Source organism: Cervus canadensis, chromosome 25 (assembly GCF_019320065.1).
Source record: "Cervus canadensis isolate Bull #8, Minnesota chromosome 25, ASM1932006v1, whole genome shotgun sequence".
In the NCBI taxonomy this organism is placed as follows: domain Eukaryota; kingdom Metazoa; phylum Chordata; class Mammalia; order Artiodactyla; family Cervidae; genus Cervus; species Cervus canadensis.
In genome coordinates this window covers 1,968,465-1,985,392 of record NC_057410.1, presented here as the reverse complement: position 1 = coordinate 1,985,392, position 16,928 = coordinate 1,968,465, and the positions used below count along the sequence as shown (strand labels likewise).

The 16,928-nt window shown below is 49.1% G+C and overlaps 2 protein-coding genes across 3 annotated transcripts in view; one reads left to right on the top strand and one right to left on the bottom strand.

The window, feature by feature from the left end:
- The first annotated feature begins 125 nt into the window (after window positions 1–125).
- Window positions 126–4,031, top strand: DDIT3 (DNA damage inducible transcript 3). Its single transcript, XM_043446880.1, has 4 exons — window positions 126–245; window positions 2,467–2,514; window positions 3,202–3,359; window positions 3,448–4,031. The coding sequence occupies exons 3-4, from the start codon at window positions 3,222–3,224 to the stop codon at window positions 3,814–3,816; spliced, it is 507 nt and encodes a 168-aa protein (XP_043302815.1). The 5' UTR covers window positions 126–245; window positions 2,467–2,514; window positions 3,202–3,221; the 3' UTR covers window positions 3,817–4,031.
- Window positions 3,967–16,928, bottom strand: part of MARS1 (methionyl-tRNA synthetase 1) — a 26,779-nt gene continuing 13,817 nt past the window's right edge. Inside the window, exons 10-24 of one of the 2 annotated variants that reach the window (XM_043446869.1) lie at window positions 16,170–16,286; window positions 15,828–16,031; window positions 14,910–15,111; window positions 12,898–12,972; window positions 8,133–8,303; window positions 7,869–7,964; window positions 7,393–7,510; window positions 6,830–7,043; window positions 5,989–6,120; window positions 5,778–5,882; window positions 5,500–5,686; window positions 4,590–4,661; window positions 4,449–4,472; window positions 4,284–4,355; window positions 3,967–4,188 (exon numbers count right to left, since the gene is read on the bottom strand). In XM_043446869.1, the coding sequence (XP_043302804.1) occupies window positions 4,042–4,188; window positions 4,284–4,355; window positions 4,449–4,472; window positions 4,590–4,661; window positions 5,500–5,686; window positions 5,778–5,882; window positions 5,989–6,120; window positions 6,830–7,043; window positions 7,393–7,510; window positions 7,869–7,964; window positions 8,133–8,303; window positions 12,898–12,972; window positions 14,910–15,111; window positions 15,828–16,031; window positions 16,170–16,286 (1,936 nt within the window). In that variant the 3' untranslated portion in view covers window positions 3,967–4,041. The remainder of the gene's footprint in view (window positions 4,189–4,283; window positions 4,356–4,448; window positions 4,473–4,589; window positions 4,662–5,499; window positions 5,687–5,777; window positions 5,883–5,988; window positions 6,121–6,829; window positions 7,044–7,392; window positions 7,511–7,868; window positions 7,965–8,132; window positions 8,304–12,897; window positions 12,973–14,909; window positions 15,112–15,827; window positions 16,032–16,169; window positions 16,287–16,928) is intronic. The other variant, XM_043446870.1, reaches the window with a different exon arrangement.

Genomic DNA, 16,928 nt, shown 5'->3' with positions numbered 1-16,928 from the left:
GGGGCGGTGCCGCGGGGCTCCTGAGTGGCGGATGTGAGGGATGAGGCGGGGCCAACGCCGGCGTGCCGCTTTCTGATTGGTAGGCCTCTGGACCCGCCCAGAGAGGAGGGCAAGGCCCTGTTAAAAGATCTCAGCTCCGAGGATCGAGGTCAGAGGCTTGAGTCTAAGGCATAGAGTGTATCATGTTGAAGATGAGCGGGTGGCAGCGACAGAGCCAAAATCAAAGCCGGAACCTGAGGAGAGAGGCGAGTACTGATTCTGTATCTACCTTTTACCCTGCCATCCTCGCGAACACGAGTTGTCCCCTTAAAGTTAGGGCATCCGCTCTTATGGGTGTAGCCCCACCCCCTCCGCAAAGAAGAGAAGTGACTGTCCCGGGGAGGGATGAGGAGAATCCTTTATTCGAAAGTAGTGCTTACGAGACAGACACCCCGTCCTTCACGCGACCGCACCGTCCTACCCCTGCCCGGAGCACAGGCCCGGATCTGTGCTGTTAGGCGACCGGGCCCCAGCTAGGAAGATTTATTCTCCCGTTGCTGACCCTAAGCCTTCTTGTTAGGCCTGTCCGGTGGGAGGCGGGGCAACAGGACACACCCCCGAAAAGCCTGGTGACCCAGTGGTTTGGGCCGCTGCAGCCGCTTTGCCACCGGCGGCCCTCCCCCTACCCTACCCTCAATCCTGTCTCGGCCTCAGCGTCTCAGGGCCAGCATAGCCACGTCAGTAGCTGGGGCTTCTGGACCTCCGCAGGACATTCTTTCCGCACCCTTGCAGAGAACAGAAAATCTTAGGCCGGCACAAGTCTTCGGGAAGAGGGGTGTCGATGGACAGGGAACGGAGATGAGTTTTCCTTTCCCCAAAGGCCTCTAGCCTCCTACTCAGGAGAGCATCTTGGATCTTTTAAGTGTGGGAAGCCACTTGGGGTCTCCCAAGCGGGTTGCCGTTCCCCTGGGATTGGTGCATGCCTCTTTCCCCTTGTCCTATCTCCCAGCTAATCTCTGTGTAACCATTGCATCAGGCTAGCCCCCTGTTTGGTTCTGCAGCCCTCTGGCCTGGGGCTCCACTGCTGATGAAAGCCTTGTCCCACACACGGGAAGGCAAGAAGGGTTCCCCAGGGAGGACAGCCCTGCAGAGAAAGACTCAGGACGATATTGCATCTGCAGTCCCCAGGGGCAGGCAGCTGCTGCTCTGAGCTCCATCCTCCTACCCCTGTGAGAGATTGGGGAGAATTTATCCATTCATTGCTAATACTTAACCAGACCTACTATGTGCCGTGCAGCTTGGTGCCCAGCATTTATCCACAAACAAGAGAAAAAAATGTCTGCTGTCTCAGCGCTTACATTTCAGTGGGAAGAGGCTTACAGTAAGCAAATATGTAAAGTGCCACAGAAAACATTAAAGATGGAAGGGTAGAGAATGCTGAATGGAGGTTACAGTTTACACTGGGAGGTTAGGGATTCCTTCACTGAGGTGATATTTAAATGAAAGACTTATGTGGGAGGAGAGAGCTTTCCAGGAGTAGCAAGAGCAGAAGTCCTAAGGTGGGAGCATGTATAGTATCTTTAGGGATCAAGAGGCCAGTTGGCTGGACTAGAGTGAGCCAGAGCTGGGGAGGTCAATGAGAAAAACAAGGCAAGGAAGGAGCAGATTGGGGAGGGCCCTTTAAGCCATTTAAAGGACTTCAGCCTTTAATATGTGTGAGATTAGGTTTTAAACAGGAATGACACACCCTGCCTTTAGTTTTAAAAGGTTCACTTTGGCTGCTGTTGTGAATAGACTCCAGGAGGGGTTGGTTGCAGGAGCAGAAACACCTCCTGCGGTCACCTAGGGGAGAGGAGAGTAACTAATCTAGATTAGAAAAAATGGAATTGGTGAGATGTGTTTAGATTTCTGGGGTTTGGAAGAATGAGTTTAAGTTTTGCTATTGGTTTGGACTGGATTGTGGGGTATGAGAGGAGAGGAATCAAGGATGATACCAAGGTTTTTGGCTCAAGCAAGGAGAGTTGCTGTATCCTGAGATGGGAAAGACCTTGGTAGGGGAAGATTAGCCAGAGTTTGTCTTGGGACATATTAAGTCTGAGATGCATATTAGATATCCAGGAGGAGGTCCCAGGAGAGGTCTAGACTGAAAATACACATTTGAAGGTGGTCAGTGTGGGAATAGAATTAGGAAAAGGCCACTTGAATTGTTCCTGTCCCTGTAGTCCAGTCCTTACCCTGGCAGATTTGAAGACTGCCTTGAATTTAGAAAAAGCTGAGTTGGCCAGGATTTTGCTATTATGTAATCAGGACTACAAATGTCAGCAACTAAAAATAAAGGAAGTCAGGCTCTTCTCTGTCCTTGGAAATGGCTACAGAGACTGATAACTATCAATAGGAAGGAAGGAAGGACCAGTAGGAAGCTGGAGGTAAAAAGAACCTTTCTCCACCCTTCCAAAAACGACTAACATTTATCTTTGATCCCCACAGTGTTCCAGAAGGAAGTGTATCTTCATACATCACCACACCTGAAAGCAGGTAAGTTTAACTGACCGTTTCCCCAAACCAGCTCCTAAGAGTTGCTGCTTATGAGGTTATGACAGCACCTGGAGAAGACAGGAGGGGAGGGTTCGAAGCTGAGCAGGCTTTTGCTGTTAGGCCACATCCGTCCTCCTGGCCCGCCCTTACAGGGGTGACCAAATCCCTATTCTTAGAGCATGTCCTAATTGAAAGAGCATGTCATTCCCCACCCGAGGGTAGCTGAACCCAACAACTGTTTGCCCGAGCTCCCCCCACAGGAGGAGAAAGGAGTACAGGTGTCTGGTAGCTGCCCCTGGAAGCAACCAGTGGAGTTCCCCAAGGGAAGCTGAAGACTTTTCCTAGGAACCCACAAGAATGCATGTCCAGGTACTTGGCTCCTTCAAGTGCTGGGCAAAAGCGAAAAGGGACTCTCATTCTAGATCAGGGGTTGAGACGTTTTAAAGGGCCAGACAGTAGATGTTTAGGATGTCGAGGGCCTCACAGAACAGTCTCTCTCACAGCTGTTCGTCTCTGCTGTTGTAGCATGAAAGCAGCTGTAGAACAACATGTGAAGAAACAGCTGTGGCTGCTTCCCAATAAACCTGTATCTCCCAAGACAGGCAGCAGGGCAGTGTGCTGACCTTGTAGACTGCCTGGTGGACCTTCTTGCCTCACCCCCACTATCCTGAGTGTGTCCTTTTCCAGAGCCTGACCCAGCCACAGAGATGGCAGCTGAGTCGCTGCCTTTCTCCTTCGGGGCACTGTCCAGCTGGGAGCTGGAAGCCTGGTATGAGGACCTGCAGGAGGTGCTGTCCTCGGATGAAAACCGGGGCGCCTGTGTCTCACCCCCTGGAAACAAGGAGGTAAGAATGCTAGGCCTGATGCCGGGGGAGGCGGCACTGCCCTTCCCTTCTCAGCTAACGCATACCTGCCCTCCTTATCCTCTTGAAGGAAGAATCAGAAGCCTTCACCACTCTTGACCCCGCCTCTCTGGCCTGGCTTACCGAGGACCCAGGACCACCAGAGGTCACACGCACCGCCCAGAGCCCCTGCTCTCCAGAGTCCAGTCAGAGCTCCCTGGCTCAGGAGGAAGAAGAGGAAGACCAAGGAAGACCCAGAAAACGCAAACAGAGTGGCCAGTCCCCGGCCCGGGCTGGCAAGCAACGCATGAGGGAGAAAGAACAAGAAAATGAAAGGAAAGTGGCACAGCTAGCTGAAGAGAATGAACGGCTCAAACAGGAAATCGAGCGCCTGACCAGGGAAGTGGAGGCAACCCGCCGAGCTCTGATTGACCGGATGGTTAATCTGCACCAAGCATGAACAGCTGGGGCCAGCACTGCCCTTTCAGGCCACTTCTGACCCTTCCTGGAAGTAGCTACTAACCACATCACCAGTGCCAACGACATACCCCACCACCATCAATTCAGTAGGGGAGAAGCTTCGGGTGGACGACAGAAAAGGGCCTCTGTGTGTATATAGAGATTGTACATTTATTTATTATTGTCCACATCCATTAAAGTGACTTTCTATGATAAGCTCTCACTTTCACTTTTTCTTCTTGCCTTTAGGGGTTTCCAGGGGTTTCCCCTCAGCTAGAGCCAACTGTTTCTTCAGATCCAAGAGTTTAGCCACCTCTGCAGCAATTTGGTTCTTGTCTGCCTTCTGTGCCTTCAGTTCTCGGACAATGTCGCCCTGAGAGGAGAGGGGGCGGGGGAGAGACAGTGAGACCAGAGGGACCTGTTTAGGATCCAGCTCTTCCAGCTTCCCACAGGGCTTCAGCCCCGCACCTGCTTGGCCACTTCCTCCGTCAGTGCTTGGACCTGCTGCGGTCCCGCTGCTGTCTTGGGGGATGCTTTTGCCTTGAGAACAACAACAGGACAGAGTTAGCACCTGCTACCATAAACATCCCCTGACTTCAGGTCTGATGTAAGATCGCAGGAGCAAGTGATTACCTTTAATGCCAAGGACTCTTCTAGCTAAGACAGGAAAGAAAAAGTAAGTGAGGAAGCAGCAGGGCCAAGAGAGGAATGAGTGAGGGCTGCTGAGGGACATGGAGGACTGTTGGTGGGTGAAGCAGCCTTTAGCTTTCTCACCTGGCCCCCACTGAAGCGCTGCTTCAGACTTTCAATCTGGTCATTTTCCAATTTTTGGAACAAGGGACTGACCTGTGAAAAAAATTCCAGAATCATCCACTGATGGGGTATAAATTCTTATTTGACTATAAAGAGGGCCTCTCCACCCCAGCTTCTGACATTTAGGAACTCAACGTTCCAAAAGAAAGGTTGAGTGTACTGCTGAGCAAAATACATATGCTGATTTCAGTAAAGAATCCAGAAACAGCACTGGCATTCATTAGGATCAGAGATTACTTAGGCTATTTAACAATGCTAAGTTGATGCAAAAGCTTACAGGAGTGCATGCTTATTTTTATCATCTTGTCTTGAGAAAGCGGCTACCCTGTATTTTCCCTGCCCCCTGGATTCTGGCACAAAGGACGGTGAGGACATAGGGGCTAAAGAAAATATTGGGCTTGTAAACCAATACCGAGGGCTTTATATCAGAAACAAGCCTGAGGCGCAGAGTGGAGGTGAGGGTGGAGTGGGCTGTGAGGACAGCCATGAGGGTCACACCCAGAGTGAGTGCTTCCCTGAGGCCTCCGCCAGAGGCTGCATGGCAAGGTAGGAATCCTGAGGACTTCCCTAGTAGTCCAGGGGTTACGACGCCATGCTTCCAACACAGGGTGCAGGTTCAATCCCTGGCCTGGGAAGATCCCACATGCCCTGGGACAACGAAGCCCATACACAACTGCTGAGGCCATGTGCCTACAGCCAACCAGAGAAACCACCGCGACGAGGAGCCTGTGCACCACAGCTAGACGGCAGCTCCGCCTGCCTCAACCAGAGAAAGCCCACGTGTGGCGACAGATTCAATGTAGCCAATAAATGAATAATTTTTTAAAAAGAAATTCTGAGAGAGGTTGGCTCTTCCAACTCTCAGACCTACCGTGCCAATCTGGTGTCCTGCTGGTAAGGTGCATAGAAAGCTTGTGGGCAGGACACTGCAGGCTGGAGGTGGGAGCTGCAGCTGGGCTCGGATGGTGGCGCTAACGGCAGGCATGTACGGCTGGAGCATGATGGAGAGCAAGGCAGCTATGTTCACAGCCAAGCCTGTCACTGTCCCCGCCCGCTGCCTGGGGAAGGAAAAATACTAGTCCAGACCTCCAAGAGGACAAATCCAACCAGTCACTTTATTTCTGCAGCCAACCCTACCTTCTTACCCACCTGTCGGCTTCGCCGCCTTTAATCCGCTTCCAGGGCTCATTCACCTGAATGTACTGGTTGCCATGGCGAGAGATGGTGAGGATGCTACGTAAGGCATCCCGGATCCTGGGAAGTAAGGACGCAGGCCAAGGTGTAAGGACCTGGGGTACCAGTATGGGCTTGTCAATGTGCCAGCAGATCCCGCAGTTGAGACAGAGGTGTAGATACTTACCGAACCTTCTCTAGCAGCTGGTGGTAGTGCTGGAGCTCCAGGGTGACATGGGTCAGCAGGCGCTGATCATCAGAGGTGAGTACCATCTCAGGCACAAAACCCCCAAAAAACTTGGACACAAACATCCCAGCTCTGGATGGGAGCAGGGAAGGAGAGGGGAGAGAAAAGAGTTACTGCCCAGTCTCCTTACAGAAAATTGGACACGGTTTTCATAATTTTACATGTTCTCAGAACTGAAACCACCTGGCTCCCTCAAGCTGGAAAGCAAAACTTAATTCCTTATTTTCTCCTTCCCCTAAAAAAATGTCTGCACATGACAGACATATTTTACATACAGGCATCCCTCATATAAGGTTTTCAGTAACCATTTGTTTTTCAGAAGTCAGTAACTTGAAATGATCAAGCTGAAATATACATTAACTGATATCAAATAAATATATTCTGTAGCAGAGACTACCTGATCATTGTGGTTAATGACCAAATCTGAAAGGGTGGGTAGCCACAGCGGTTACTTCTTTAGATTGCAGAATAGCTGAGATAGGGAGCAATAACGGAAAGTGAGACTGAAGTAATAAAACTCCAGTCTCCTACCCCTGTGCTAAAAAAAACCCCCTTTTTCAGTCAAACTTTTCAGTGGCCTGCAAGTGAACTTGCACTAGGAAAGGACACACTTCCAATAGCATTAATAAAATAATTAGCAAAAATTCACTTGGTGACAAACTCTGCTAAATCACATTTCTACAACTAACTCCCCCCCTTACAAGCCTCCGCCGCACCCCCTGCCCGCCGCTGCCCCCCCGCTCCAGCTATCTGCTGCCTCTCACCCCTCACCAGATCCCACCTGTTGATGAAGTTGCCCAGGTTGTTAAGCAGCTCGGAATTATTCTTGAGCAACATGTCTGTCCAGGAGAAGGCACTGTCCTGCCCCTCAGGCCGAATGTACAGCAGATAGAAGCGCCAGATGTCAGCAGGGATCCCTGTGTCCTGGGCCATGTCCCCAAACACTCCCACACCCCGGCTCTTAGAGAATTTCCCATCCTCGTAATTCAGATATTCTGGACAGAGAAGGAGAATGCCAACCATCCGTTCAAATCACGTCCTTCCGCCCTGACCCACTGACTCTTCTTTCCTCAACCTCAGCTCTAGAGTAGCTGGCCTGCATAGAACTTGGGGATCCTTCCTCTCCAATCTGATCTTTCCCGTTTGCTTCTGCCCACTACAAAACTCAGCTCTGAACTGCTCTCTTCAGGTCCTTGCTTCCTTTTTCTGGGTTGAGCATACCTGTTCTAACCGTTTCCTATTTCACCTCAACCCCTAACTCAAGACCCTGCACCTCTCCAGGACGTCTTCCAAGTGCCTTGGCCCTCCCCCCCTGAACACCCTGTCTTCGGTCTCCCAGGGTACCTGTAGCAATGAGGTGGCTGACCAAGGTGTAGTTGTCCTCAGCTCCGAGGGCTGAAGAAGGAAAGACTATGCCATGGAAGGGAACATTGTCCTTGGCCATGAACTGATACAGGCTCACCTATCAAATGTAATTGGGAGACAGAGCTCCTGAGAGCCTCTTCAAAGGCCTAAGAAAGACCAGGTACCCAACCCTAACCACCCCGCCACACAGTCACCCTTCCGACCAGCAGTGGGTGCGGGTGTGCATGCTTGGTGGTGTCCCAACTCTCTGTGACCCCAGGGACGACAGCCCACCAGGCTCCCCTGTCCATGGCGTTTTCCAGGCAAGAGTGCTGGAATAGGTTGCTATGTTCTCCTCCAGGGGATCTTCCCAGCCTAGGGATCAAACCCGCATCTCCTACATCTTCATGGGCAGGAGAATTCACCACTGTGCCACCTGGGAAACCCCATGGACAGGCTAACCAAGAACTACTCACTTGTTCTGGGTTCTTCCACCACTTCTCCCACTGGTCTGTGTAGTTGGCTGTGATGGACAAGTAGCCAATGGTGGCGTCAAACCAGACGTAGAACACCTGGAGGGCCAGGAGGCAGGAGACACGATGGATGCAAGCACAGTGGGAAAACCCTGCCACCGAGTCTCAGACAGAAACAGGACACCATCAGTGGTCTGTTCTGCTTGCCCAGGATTTCAACCCCAAAGCGGAATAATGTGAGGTCTGAATAAAGCACAGTGTTTTTACCTTGTCCTCAAAACCTTCTAAGGGCACAGGGGTTCCCCACTTGAGGTCTCGGGTTATGCAGCGGGGCTTGAGGCCATCTCGGAGCCAAGAACGAGTGATGAACCGGGCATTGGGTGTCCAGTCACTGCCCGGCAACGTCCTCTCCAACCACTCCTCCACCCGCGTGCCCAGCTGATAGAGAAGCACAGAGAGCTGGTTTATGACAGCTGCATGTGTGGTCAGAACAAGCATAAATATATACAAGCTTTCTGGAGTAGTTTATTGATATATAATTAAAATTATATATGACTTTGCCATAGCAATTCTACTTCTTGGGATTTTTTTCAAAAGAAATTTGCACATAAGTGTGTATAGATGTATTTATAAGAGAACTGCACTGCTCATCACACCAAAAATTAAAACTAATTCATTTGGTTCAGTATCAACCAGTGAAATACTTATTAAGGCTTTTAAAAAGAGCAAGGAAGACCTGTATGTCTTGATATGTAAAGATCTCAGAAATACATTAACTAAAGCAAACTTCTAAATAGTAATATAAGATATAATCCTATCATTATAAAAATAAGTAATAGTAATACACAGATTAACATAATCCCCAAAAATATATCTTAGTACTTTATTCTCACATGAGATTAGGGGGAACATCCACTTTTACACCATCTATTTCATTTTGAAATTTTAAAAACAAGTGTTTATCGCTTTTGTAAGCAGAAAAACAAAGATAAACCTTTCATAAGGGATGGTTCACATGATTCATCCACAGAAACACCACAGCACTGGAAGCCTAACAACACACTGTCCTGGTGAGGCTGTGGCAAACAGGTGCACACCACGCTGGGAGGGAAGTAAAACTGAAGACACCTACTGAGAAAAACCAGGCCATAAACTACAACCACATTCACTCTGGACACAGCCAGTGATGCCTTAAGGAATTTATCCTGAAGACAGACTCCCCACAACACAAGAATACATATGCACAAGGTTATTTACTGCGACAGTATTTTTAACTGCAAAATACTGGAAACTACCTAAATGATGAACACAAGAAATTGGTTAAATAAACTATGGTACCCACACAGAATGCAGAACCACGCAACTGTTTAAATAACAGGGCTCCCTTGGTGGTCCAATGGTTAAGGATACACCTTGCAATGCAAGGGACACAGGTTCCATCCCCGGTCCGGGAAGATGCCACGTGCCGTGGAGCAGCTAAGCCTGCGCAGCATGCTTAGGGCCTGCGCTCCGCGGCAAGACGAGCACCACAGAAACCGTGGCCCCCACCTGCCGAGATCAGACAGCGCCCTCACTCGGCGATGGAGACCCACCACAGCCAAGACATGAAACAAACAAACACAATTTAAAGGCAAAAACAGAGAACCCCGTGGTGACCAAGTGATTAGGGTTCCACTCTTCCACCACAGGGGACACAGGTCTCACCCCTGGTCAGGGAACTAAGGCCCCCGCATGCTGCCAAAACAAAAATAAACAAGCTTGAGTGAGAATGATCTTTATGAACTGACATGTATGGAGTAGTCCTGATACGGAATGATTTCTAGAACATACTGTTGGGTGAAAAATATAAAAATGGAAAACAGTATGTACAGTATGCTATATTTTGTGTAAGAAGGAAATAACAGATACATATGTACACATACATTTATCTGCTCATCTTTATATATATATATATATATATGTTTTATATATATATATATACACACACATATATATATGCTGCTGCTGCTAAGTCACTTCAGTCATGTCCGACTCTGTGCAACCCCATAGACGGCAGCCCACCAGGCTCCCCCATCCCTGGGATTCTCCAGGCAAAAACACTGGAGCGGGTTGCCATTTCCTTCTCCTATATATATGTATATAAAAGCTCATCTTTACAAAAATAAACACACTAAGGCTAAATCAGAAAACAAAGCCCATCACCTACAGGAGACAGGAGAACGGGGAGCACGGACAGGAAAGGGAATGACACTTCTCTGAGTATTTTGCTGTTCAGTCGCCAAGTCATATCCGACTTTGTGACCTCACAGACTGCAGCAAGGCAGGCTTCCCAGGGTTTTGATTTAGAAGCATATTAATGTTCTACATTTTCAAAAAACAAGTATGAGGAGAGAAAAAAAAACTAGAAGCAAATGAGCCTAAATTATTGGCTTATTTCAGTAACATAACCATACTGAAAGGGGAAAAACTGAGCCAAGGCAATGTTGAGCACATTTGATTACACACCCTCAGTTGGACGGGAAGGAGCAGGACTGCAAACTAACCCAAACTCACCTTAGTAGGTTTTCTGGTAGCGGTGTGGGTGAAGCAATTCTGAAATTATTTTTAGGTGTACTGTAGGATCAAATAAATGAATAAATAATGTTGCTGGAAACCAGAGTACTTACTGTGTAGAGGACAAGAGATAAAAAATATGGGATGAGGGAAAGTGAAGAAGAACGCCATGGGGCTGGACTGGAATGGCAATGTCGGTGGAACCTAAAATAAATGCCTAACTTTCTGCTGACAGGGCTAAGAAGCAAAGACACCCCAGGAGCAATGAGCACAAAATCTGGCCTCTAATACTGTTCCCTACTTAAAAAAAAAACACAGCTTGGTGGAAAAATGGTTGGATCCCAGGATGGAACAAGATGAATCTAGAATATCCTGCTATGCTAGAAAATACATGCTTAAAAATGATAGGAGAGAAAAAAAAAATGATAGGAGACCTCAGAAATGCCCAGAGAAACCACCTTGAGGCTCCCGTTGGCCAAATAAGGAACAATTAGAACATCAAAATTATTTAGGACAAGAATCAGTTATAAACCATTGAAAAAAATTGGAATCCATGAGTCAACACTGATAATAAATAGGTAAACAGATAAATGAATGAAGGAAGGAGAAGGTAAGTGTAGAGAGAGTGGTAGAGTTGGCAAATCTTAATAAACATCCGGTCAGGTAAGAATGATTAGATAAATGGATGCTAAATTCAGAGGGACCCTTTCAATGAAGATCAAGATACTTGCATGGTCTTAAATGTGCATTTCCACAGACTGTTTTACGTTGCAAGGGGGAAAATATTAATTATACAGTGGAGAAGCCTAGTAACATCTTGACTGAACAAAATTTACATCACTGATAAGGGGGAAATGGCCACCACGAGCCTCCAGAAAGAATACGGTATCATCTACGCAATATTCCAACTAAGGATGCGTAATCTGAATCTAATCATGAGGAAAACAGTCAACAAATGCAAAATGAAGAATATTCTGTTTTGAAAGGGGGATCAAGGTCTATATTCTTAAAAACAATGTTAATATCATAAAAGATAAAGGCTGAGGAACTGTTTCAGATTAAGGGAAACTAAAGGACAGAAAATCTAAATACATTATTCAGAGCCAGATTCGGTACTACAGGAAAAAACATGCTAGAAAGCATATTATTGGAATAATTGACAAAACTGGAATATCGATGGTAGATCACACAACTACATTAATGTTAAATTTCTTTAAGCTGTTAACCATACTGTGGTTATGCAGGAACACGTCTTTTTTCTTAGAAGATACACAATGAAGCATTGGAGAGCACAGCGGATCTGTAGGTACATAGACACACATGTACGGGAGAGAGACTATGCTGAGGCAAGTGGAGCAGACTCGCAAGTGCCAGGGAATCTGGGTAATAGGTACACGAGGTTCTTGTGGGCAAAGAACACAAGGTTTTTTGTTCTAGGAACTGCTTATTCCCACAACTCTTTCTGCAAGTTTGAAATTATCTCCAAATAAAAGTTTAAAAGGAAAAAAAAGGGACTTCCCTCGTGGTCCAGTGGCTAACACTCTGAGCTTCCGATACAGGTGGCCCTGGTCAGGGAACTAGATCCCGCAAGCTGCAACTAAAACAGAAGTTCCTGTGTGGGGTGCAACTAAAACCTATGACCCAGCGCAGCCAAATATTTTTACAAAATAAACAGGAACCTCCGTGGTGGTCCAGTGGTTAAGACTCCAGTTTCCAATGCAAGGGGTGCAGGTTTGATCCCTGGTCAGGGAACTAAGGTCCCACATGCCACAGGGTATGGCCAAAAATTTTAAAAACAAATAAAAGGAAAAAAAAAGATCCACTAAAGTGAAAAATTGGTCAAGACAAATTGTGAAGTAAAAGAAAGTAGACTGCATCTGTGCCTCCTTTCTTGCGCCTGCTTGAGCTTAGCCTCCGGCATTGCCGTGCAGACTGACTCCTGTAGACGCAGGAAAGGGAACCTTACACCACCCAACAATTTTTGGAGGTCTTGTGAGATTAAGCAAGACCAAAAAAGAAAAAAAAAAAAAAAAGAAAGTAGACTGCAGAATAGTATGAATGCCATGATCTAAACTACATTAAGGAAAAAACAAAAGACACAGACACTTTCATTCAGCACACCACAACCAGAGAGTGTCTCCCATCCACAACCAGAGGAAGCCAGATTACAGCGACCCAGTGCAGCCAAAAATAGATAAACCGATTAAAAATAATAATAATCACAAAAATATAAATAAAACGTTCACATGCAAGTGCTACAGAGGAAAATCAGCAGCAAGAACTACCTCCTGGCAGACGGGCCTGGGCCTTTCACTCTGCTGCTCCCCTGTTACATCGTTTCACAGGAAGCGGGCATGACTTTAAAATGGTAATTAAACACATGGGAGAGTGATGTGGCACACAGTCGCCTCTGCCTGCCGCTGAGGCAGAGGGTGCAGGGGCGGCCGTGCAGACTGGCTTGAGGGAAAGGCCCACTCACCTGAGGCAGGTCCAGAAACAGGTGCTGAGACGATCTCACCACGGGGCACGAGCGGCAGACCTTACACTGCGGCTTCTGTGGAGGGAGACGCAGGAGAAGGTCACCCAGGGCAGGGCCGTCGGGGCCAGGCTGCAGGCCAGGAGCTGTCCAGGCGAGGGCAGAGGCACACAGGGCGGAGGCCCCCTGTCGGCCAGCACGCCTCACCTCACTCTCACACCCCACCAAGGAAGAGCTGCTGACTCCCGGCTCTGAACTTGGAGACTCAGGTCTGCAGGGCCCAAGTTTTGCTACAAAGTTTCACGTCTGTGTCCCTTCATTCCCAAGAACAGGAAAGAAGCATTCTCTGAGCACAGGCTAGACAGACCCAGGCTAGAGGGCCCTGTAGCTGTGTGAGCAACGAAAAGAGCGACCCAAGAGAAGGCGCACGGCTCCTCTTCTCGAGGGAGCCACGCGCAAGCAAGGAGGGCGGGCTTGCGTGAGAACAGGCGCGGGCCTTCCCAGGGCAAGACGTCGAGAAAGGCTTCTCTTCATGACACAACATGACCACAAACAATGAGGCATGACAGCTAAAGGAGTAAGTTGGGTGGGGCAAGTCAGTGAGAGCCTGTGAGTGAGTTCTGATCTGGGTTTTTGAAGGTGAGAATCTATAAGTCTCTCAGGACCTCTCTCCCGATCTCCACAAGCCTGTATCAACTGCCTACCTAACGTCTCTCCTTGGATGTCTAAGGAGGCATCTCAAACTTGACAAACCCAAACAGTGTCACCATACTCCACCAGAAAGCAACTCACGCAGTCTTGCCCATGTTTGTAGACGGTGCTACCAGCCACCCAAGCTGCTCAAGCCAAAAACGTGAAGTCTCTGTTCTCTTGACTTACCTATCACTTCGAATACCAGTCTGTCCCGCTCCACAGAGTCTGCCTCCAAGACATATCTCAAACCCTTCCCTGCCCCCTCATCCCCTGCTATTGACCTAGTCCAAGCTACCATCACCCCATTTCCGAGCTATTGCCACTCGGCCTCCAAACTGGTCTCCCTGCTTCCTCTCTTGCTTCCCTCCCACCCATTATCCACAGAGCAGCCTGCCATTCCACTCCAAGAAGGCTGACTGGGCCCGGAAATCTGGTTACTGCCCACGTCTCTGACCTCATCTCAACCCACCACCACCTCTCCACCCCCACCCACCCATCGTGAGCCACGCTGGTCTTTTCAATTCCCCTTTTCATTGCTCTGCGGCCTTGGGCCTTTGCATTTCCTGGTCCTTCTGCTTAGAATACTCTTCATCCCACCTATCACCTCCTGGCTGCTTCTCATCCTTCAGTTAAACTCTCAGCTCAAATGTCCCCTTGTAAGAGGACTTCCCTAATCACCCAGCTCAACTCTTCCCCCCGGAAGTCACTCTCCATGACATCTTCCGGGCAGCTTACAGCAACTGCATTCTCTCTCTAGTGCTGGTCTTCGCTTGTACTAGATAAAAATCTCCTGTTCACTGCTACAACCTCAGTACCCAGAACTGTGACAACGCTGCTGTAAAGACTCGGAAAGTCTGCTGAATAAATGAACAATTACCAAAGGAATAAATATGGAGTCGAAGAAAGGTGGTATTTATGGGAGAAAGGAAGAACCAAACAAGTGCAGAACAGCTGGTGTGAAGCAGGAGAAAAGGTAGGAAAGTGTGACTTCGACTTGTCTATTTCCCAGCACAATGCCAAGCACAGAGTAAATGCTCAGTATGAGTGATCAGCTGCTAAGACTAGAGGAGAAAGGTCTTGAATGAGAAGTCAAAAATCCTATGGACAACACGGTCCTACTGTACGGCACAGGGAACCATGTTAGTGTCCTGGGATAAACCATAATGGACAGGAATATAAAGAAGAATGCATATATAACTGAATCACTCTGCCGTACAGCAGAAATTAATACAACATTGTAAACCAACTATACTTCAATTAAAGAAAATCCTAAGTGACAATCCCTTAAAACTACCCAGGCTCCCGGGAGACCCTCCTCTTACCTTGAGCTCGATGGCATTGATGAGCTTGCCACACTTGTCACACTGATCTCCCCGGGCCTCCTCGTAGCCGCAGAAGGGACACACCCCCTCCACAAAGCGGTCGGCCAGGAAGCGGGCACAGTGCTCACACCGCAGTTGCTCCACAGTTGCTTGCAGCACAAAACCTCGGGCCAACAGCCGCTGGAAGATGTCCTGGGTAATTCTGACGAGACGTGCCAGGGACCAGGGAAGTCAGAGGAAGCGGTGCGCCCTTCCTTCCTGCCAGGACCCAAACTCACCCAGTCCAAGTGCCAAAGACATCAGGCAGAGGCCCTCTAGTCATCTGCAGGGAGTTTACTGATGAGTCTAACCCCTCACATAAATTCTTCAACTCCCCACGTGATCTCTTTCTTCATCACTCTAGAATTTACTATGGTCAAATACAGATTTATCTGTTTTGTATTCTTTGTTAACAAAAATCTCCAAAAGGACAGGACTGGTTAGTTCTTTGATATGTCCTAAAAATTAAATCAGTCCAACTGCTACTAAAGTGCACAGCACTCTCTGGCAGCCTACCAGGGTAGTTTTTACAGGCGTGACGATCAGGCAGAGGAGAATGAATGTTTGCTATGAACACACAGGAGTGGGCGGGGCTGTCCTAAGACCGTAAGAGGAGGGAGGCGGGAGAAGCGAGGCAGATCCTTCCTGTGAGCCTAGGTCCTGTCTCTTCCCCGCCTCCGTGGCTCCTTCAGCCCTGGTCAGGCTTCTGCACACAGTGAATCCCCCTAATAATGCCTGAGACACATCACATTTCAGGACGATACCCAGATGTTTGGGGGCGGGGGGAGCAACAACTTCAGTCCCTTCGGTCTTTCTGTCTCCTCCATGTTCCCACTGCCCCCCACCCCTTCCACTTCTGATTGATCAAAGGACACCTACTTGGTCTGCTGTGGAGTGGTAGTCCGACCGAAAAAGTCAAACGAAATGTTAAACCAGCGGTAGATGTCAGCGTGGATGGCGTGGTACTTGTCACAGATCTCCTGGGGGGTGAGTCCCTCCTCCAGGGCCTTGGTCTCTGTCGCTGTGCCATACTCATCCGTCCCGCACAGGTAGAGAGTGTTCCACTGACGGAGCCGGGAGTACCTGGAAGGGAAGGCAGCGATCACGAGGCCCAGCTCGGCCCCCTCCACGGGCCCAGGATCCTTCCAGTCTCCCCACTTGAGGCCTATTTCCCTGGGGCTCACTGCTCCCTCGGGGCCGTCCCCCAGAAGCTGGCTGCACCTTGCAAAGACGTCCGCACTCAGCACGCAGCCGATGATGTTCCCGAGGTGGGGGACGTTGTTGACATACGGGAGGGCGCTGGTGATGAGCACGTTTCTCTCCCCAGCCACGGGCAACCTGGTAGGGAAGAAGGAAGAGAACAATCCAGGGGGAGATGAGAGGGTCAAGAGGGACCCAAAGTGCACAGAGCAGCCAGATGTATCTCTTCTGCCGCCCAGGGTCACGTCCATCTGAAGTCTTTCCATACACAAAGCTGTTGGAGCTTAAACTTCCCCGGAAGCCATGAGATCCCTCCAGCTGCGAACACAGGGCCCTGCCCACAGCAAGCAAGCCTCGTGTACCGCTCCTAAGCAGCCTCGTTCCCACACGGAACTCTGTCCCTCTTTATAATCCTAAATGCTCCTTTCCCATCAGCCGGTTCTCAGGCTCCAGCCTCCCGAGTACTGACCACTCTCCCCACGCTCTCTTCAACCATCATTCACTAACTTCCTGGACTCTAACACCACCCAAGAACACCGTCCCAGCACTGACCTCTCCCCTTCTTTCCAAGGGCTGTGTTAGCATCACCTCTAGTCAGGACCTGAAATGCTTACAGTTCACGAGCCCACACACAAGCGCTCCCAAATCCTCTCACATCCATGACTCTCACGCCCTAAGCCGTGTGGGTTACGTCCTCACGGCCTGTCAGACCAGCAGGCGCCAGCCACTGCCTCCACAGCCATGGCCTCCTCCCCACCTTCCCAGGGTCACCCTAGTCAT

Coding starts and splice junctions, on each gene's coding strand:
- DDIT3 (XM_043446880.1), top strand. CDS start 3,222: ATGGCAGCTGAGTCGCTGCCTTTCTCCTTCGGGGCACTGTCCAGCTGG. Junction 3,360..3,447: donor CACCCCCTGGAAACAAGGAG/GTAAGAATGCTA, acceptor ATCCTCTTGAAG/GAAGAATCAGAAGCCTTCAC.